The following is a 4,892-nucleotide window of genomic DNA, read 5'->3' as shown; positions in this document are numbered from 1 at the left end:
GGGGTTTATTATATCTCCTGAAGGGAAAAACAAGTATTGACCTTAAAAGGCAGGTCTTCGATAGTTGCATTAGCCCAGTGGTCACTTATGGATGCCAAGCGTGGTCACTGGCTATAGCTCAGAAGAGGAAATTACAGGTGTGGCAAAATAATATTGGAAGAAGCATTGTGAATGTGAGGACAAGAGATCAAATAAAAAATGCTTGGTTCCAGAAAGAAACATGACACACTGAAGATTACAAGATTGAACAAATGGAAATGGGCAGGGCATCTCCTTCGATGCCAAGATGACAGATGGTCAAAAATTGCCACAGAATGGACTCCATACGACCTTCAAAGAAGAAGAGGATGTAAAAAGAAAATATGGAGCGATATGTTTAAGAGGATGGCAGGACCCTTCTGGTGGAGAGCTGCTAGGGACAGAGTTGTCTGGAAGAAGAAATGGAAAGAACTTGCCTCCCAATAGGGCTGATCACCCCGGGAAGTGCTGACTATTACTCCCGAAAGGGAAGGCCTATGCAGGAAAGGATACAGAAAGATGGAAAGAAGATTGATAGAAGTTAATATTTTGTCAACTATTATATATATGTAAATTTATTTATTTAATTTGTTTTTTCTCTCTATCTTCTTTAAATGTTTATATTGTATTTTGTAATGATTTTAATTTATTGCATAAATAAAAGGCTATTTCATTTCATAGCATATCTCCTGAATGATGTTTGTTGTATGTTCTGAATATATTAATGTTTTAATGCATGGTTTAAGTGATATGTTTTTTTTTTTTTTTACTTTATGCAAGAATTCAAATGCATTTAAATATTAATAAACTGTTTTTTGTTGTTTTTCAACCTGATTTTAGTTCATCTGAAATCTCTAATCATTCATTACAAGAAGGTTTTATCGAGGTATTGAATGTGATTGATCCTTTTACTTATTCGGTTCGGTGTCAAGATTGTCTCAGTTCAGAAGAAATAAACCTAGAATTAAAAAGAATAATTCCTGAATGCATTTCTCTGAAATCAGACAATGCGAATAAGATAAATGTAAGTCAGGAATATATTTATGCTGAGATATGATATTTATGTAGATATATTTGTATCACTATGTTTATATTGTATATCTGTATTTTTGAGTAAGTTGTGTTATTTTGATTAAACATACATTATATTTCATTGGTTATTATTGACTGACTTTGAAACCTGTTTTAGTCATTGGTCATTGTTGAGGAATCGGATGGAAAATATTTCAGAGGTTATTTTAAATTCAAAGAAGGTCAAAATATTTTTTATGTTAGTCGTATTGATGTAGGTGATGATATTTGCATCCAGCCCTGTAATATCTATTGCATACCAGAAGGTTTATTTAGACTTGAACCTCAGAGGCATACAATTAAACTATATGGTATAATTCCATCTCCAGAAGTTACCTGCAATCAATTGTGAGTTTTTAAAAATTAATATCTTTATGATACCTCTTTTATGTATGTATACACACAATCAAGTAGCAGGTATATAAATATGAAACCAGAATTTTTGTGTAAAAATACACCTTTATTGTAAGTGTAATAGTGTAAAAAAATCACCAGTATTTTATTAGAAGTATTGCTATACATTTTTTCTCATCTCTCTGCCAATTTATGGAAGCCAAAAAAAAATCTTTTGTTGCAAGCCAGTAACTAAGCCATTTTCTTCAATCTAATTCCATTTCTATTCTCAATCTCAAATTCTATCTTTCTTTATAACACATTTTTACAAACTTTTTATTGCATTTTCTTGTCCCAAAATGTGTGATTGTAAGAAATGATTTTCAGCCCATTTAGTCTCCTATCATGAAAATAGAAATGAAAATAAATTATGCTTAAAACTCTGAGTTTAATCAAACTAAAATTTTCTTCAACCAGTCCTGATTATAAGTACATTCAGAATGTTGGTTGACCCCTCATTTTATGGTAGACAATCTCAGAAAAAACTCTCAACCTAGATTTGGACAAATGCGCATTTTGTAATTATTTTCATAGTTCTTATATTGGTTGCTATTAAATTTTAATATCACAAACTCCAATTGGAAGAACATACCTCTGTTCATTTGATAATTTAACTTTTTTAATGCTTTTAGTCTCTCCTGAAAAGTTGGGATTTGGCGATTACGAGGTTTTGCACTTTTGGCAACCAATGATAAATGATAATTATGTTCTTATAATTTAAGGTTTTAATGTTTTTGTTAGTAAAATCACCTAAATCCTGTCAAATCCTTTCCTCCACCATTTAATGCTCCCTTAGTACATAATCCTAAGTTACTCATGTTCTATTATTTAGTTCTATTATATGTATACGCTTATATTCTATTGTTTGTTGATTGGTCTCAGTTGGTGCTGTCATTTATTTCTGGATGGATTAAAGTTATACTCATGAAACTTTTAATGAAGATAAATTTGGTTTAACATTTTTCTCCATCTATCTTTTTAAATTTAGATTTTATGTGTACATTTTTTATTAGTATTTTTTATTGATAAATACCTTATTTCATTCTTTGCTAAAATTTTAAAATACAATTTTTTACCTTTCAGGGAGGACTGTTATAGTTTGTTGATAAGTCTGATATATAATGCCACCAATGCCACATTGAATGAGTTTTATCTCATTGATAAGTTTTTCTATGGTACAATAGAAATTGTAACACATTATAATAACAAATTAAGTAATATTTGTCTAAAAAATATATTGTTAGAAAAACAAATTGCTCTCCCATCTCATAATTTTGAACATGGTAATATAATTCTTTACTTTCATTTTCTTCATTATTTATTTATTTTATTATTTTTTAAAACTTCATATAAGTGTTTTTATTTTAGTTGTTTTGTATTTAAGTTGTTTAAAAGCTAACTTCTGTGAGATTTCAAGCTGATTTCTTGGAGTGAACTTATTAATATTACTGCTCTACAGTTTACTAGTTACCTAAGAAATCTTTTGTAAAGTTCTTTTTTACTTGAACATTTCTGGTTTCTCCTTTTGACATTTTAGTGAAAAGATAGAAATAAACATAGGTTTAATATGGGAGTTAAAAATAATGAAGAACTAATGCTTACTTTTAATGGATTTTTATTATATAGGCATCCATAATTCTTCTCATTGTACAATCGTGTGGCTAGTAATTTCTAAATCTATCATTGTGATGCAAAGGAAAAAACAAAAAAGTTTCTTGGTAAAATCCTATAAAATTTCGAGCTGCACTAGGCTTGGCCATGTCCTTCGTTGCCTTTGTTGTTACATTGCTTTGTTGTATCTATTAATAAACTAATGATCGACGATTTCAATTTTATTAACATCATGGTAGTTGAAGTAGAGATATTTTTATTTTGATTTAGTTACTCCTCTAGTATAGGCTGTACTGATTTGGGAGAGAAAGAGGGGCAGCTCGTCATTTTATTATAGGTTTCTTACCTGTATATATCTAGAAATTCTGTGTATTCTTTGTTTGTATTAACTATCTTTTCTAAATTTATATATTATTTATATAGTATTTTGCTCACTCATTATGTATTCAAATGATTTTTCCCTCTGTTTTAGATGTTATCAGCCCAAAAAAAAGCCAACGAGAATCCATCCCTGAACATAACCTTTATGATAAGGTAGTTAAATTATGGATGTTTATTTCAGCTAGTTGATATTGTTAGTGTATGACTATTTTAAATTAATACAAATATGTATTTTGTTTTAATACTGGGCTTGTTCTAATGACCAATTTTGGCTGGCAGACGTGTGTGGAGTATAGGGTTTGGAATCGAAAAACCGTACTGGGTGGTCATGGTCTTGCTAATTTGATGACAGACAAAAGTGTATGTTTCAACAAACCTGTATTTTCTCCTTGTTACATAAAATCTCTATTCTTTAAAATTCTTTTATACCTATTTTCATGGTTTTTAATCAACGTTTCAGTATTATCCTTCTTTGAAATACTATTGTTTAAGAATTTATCTTGTGTATTGTGGAATTATAAAATGATAATCAAAATCATTATGTTGATGAAACATATTTATTGCTATCTTGACCTTTTATTCTGATCTTTCATTATGTAGGTTCTCTCTAAAGTCTGAATTAAATTTTAAAAATAGAAACTGTTCTGGTACTTACCGAAATAGTGTAGAATGTATTGGAAATAAAAGAAATTTATTAATGATAATCTATTTATATATCCGGTCTGTAAATATGAAACCAAAACTTACCCATACCACTAGCTGTCAGTATTGTTATTCTCAAATCTTTTGTAAAATTTAAAACTAAATTGTTATACAATAAATATTTTTATTTTTTATATTTAATATCATTCCGAAAAATGATGATCCATCCCTTTTTATTTTATTTTTTTTAACTTAAGATAAATCTTAGCTTTGTTTCTGAAACTAGATTTTGGTGTACATTTCCAAAACTTGTTTTTTTGAAATCTGGTTGATAAGTATAGAAGGTAACATTTATTCTAAATTTAAACCTCTAAGTTCAAATAAAAAATTGACAAGAATTCAAACACTAATGGTAAAGTCTATTGAGAGTCCACTCCAATAGCTCTCAATAAAAGTAACTGTCTAAAAAAACATGCCTATTGTGAATCATGTCAAGTCCGGAAATCTAGATAAGCTCTCTTAAGAAGTGATTACTGATTTATAGAAGTTTTATTAGAGACTGGGGTCTGGTGGATCCTTCCTTATCAATTAAAGATTAAGTTAAAAAGACAGTAAATCATGGGACGAATAATCAAGGTTCCACTTCATCTTTCAAAGATTTACTCATGTATTAATTATGCTAAATGATATGGCAAATCCTGGGGACACTACAACACATTGCCTATAGGTGTGTTGTTACCTCGTTTTTTATTGTTACTGTATTTTACTTAGGTGAG

At 29.2% G+C, this 4,892-nt stretch overlaps 1 protein-coding gene across 1 annotated transcript; it reads left to right on the top strand.

The window, feature by feature from the left end:
* The first annotated feature begins 788 nt into the window (after positions 1–788).
* Positions 789–3,857, top strand: LOC136796540 (uncharacterized). The gene is made up of 4 exons (XM_067050521.1): positions 789–1,042; positions 1,208–1,437; positions 2,566–2,765; positions 3,566–3,857. Exons 1-4 carry the CDS (start codon positions 806–808, stop codon positions 3,661–3,663), a joined length of 765 nt encoding a protein of 254 aa, XP_066906622.1. The 5' UTR covers positions 789–805; the 3' UTR covers positions 3,664–3,857.
* Positions 3,858–4,892: the final 1,035 nt, after the last annotated feature.

The sequence above is a fragment of the Halyomorpha halys genome, unplaced genomic scaffold (genome assembly GCF_000696795.3).
Source record: "Halyomorpha halys isolate HHAL.00 unplaced genomic scaffold, Hhal_1.1 Scaffold9876.1, whole genome shotgun sequence".
NCBI lineage: Eukaryota > Metazoa > Arthropoda > Insecta > Hemiptera > Pentatomidae > Halyomorpha > Halyomorpha halys.
The sequence above is the reverse complement of the archived record's forward strand: the minus strand, read 5'-3'. Positions and strand labels throughout refer to the sequence as shown.

Excerpts from the sequence above, each read along its gene's own strand:
- LOC136796540 (XM_067050521.1), top strand. The coding sequence starts at position 806 with ATGCATTTAAATATTAATAAACTGTTTTTTGTTGTTTTTCAACCTGAT. Across the intron at positions 1,043-1,207 it reads ACAATGCGAATAAGATAAAT|TCATTGGTCATTGTTGAGGA; the intron begins GTAAGTCAGGAA and ends AACCTGTTTTAG. Across the intron at positions 2,766-3,565 it reads ATCTCATAATTTTGAACATG|ATGTTATCAGCCCAAAAAAA; the intron begins GTAATATAATTC and ends CCTCTGTTTTAG.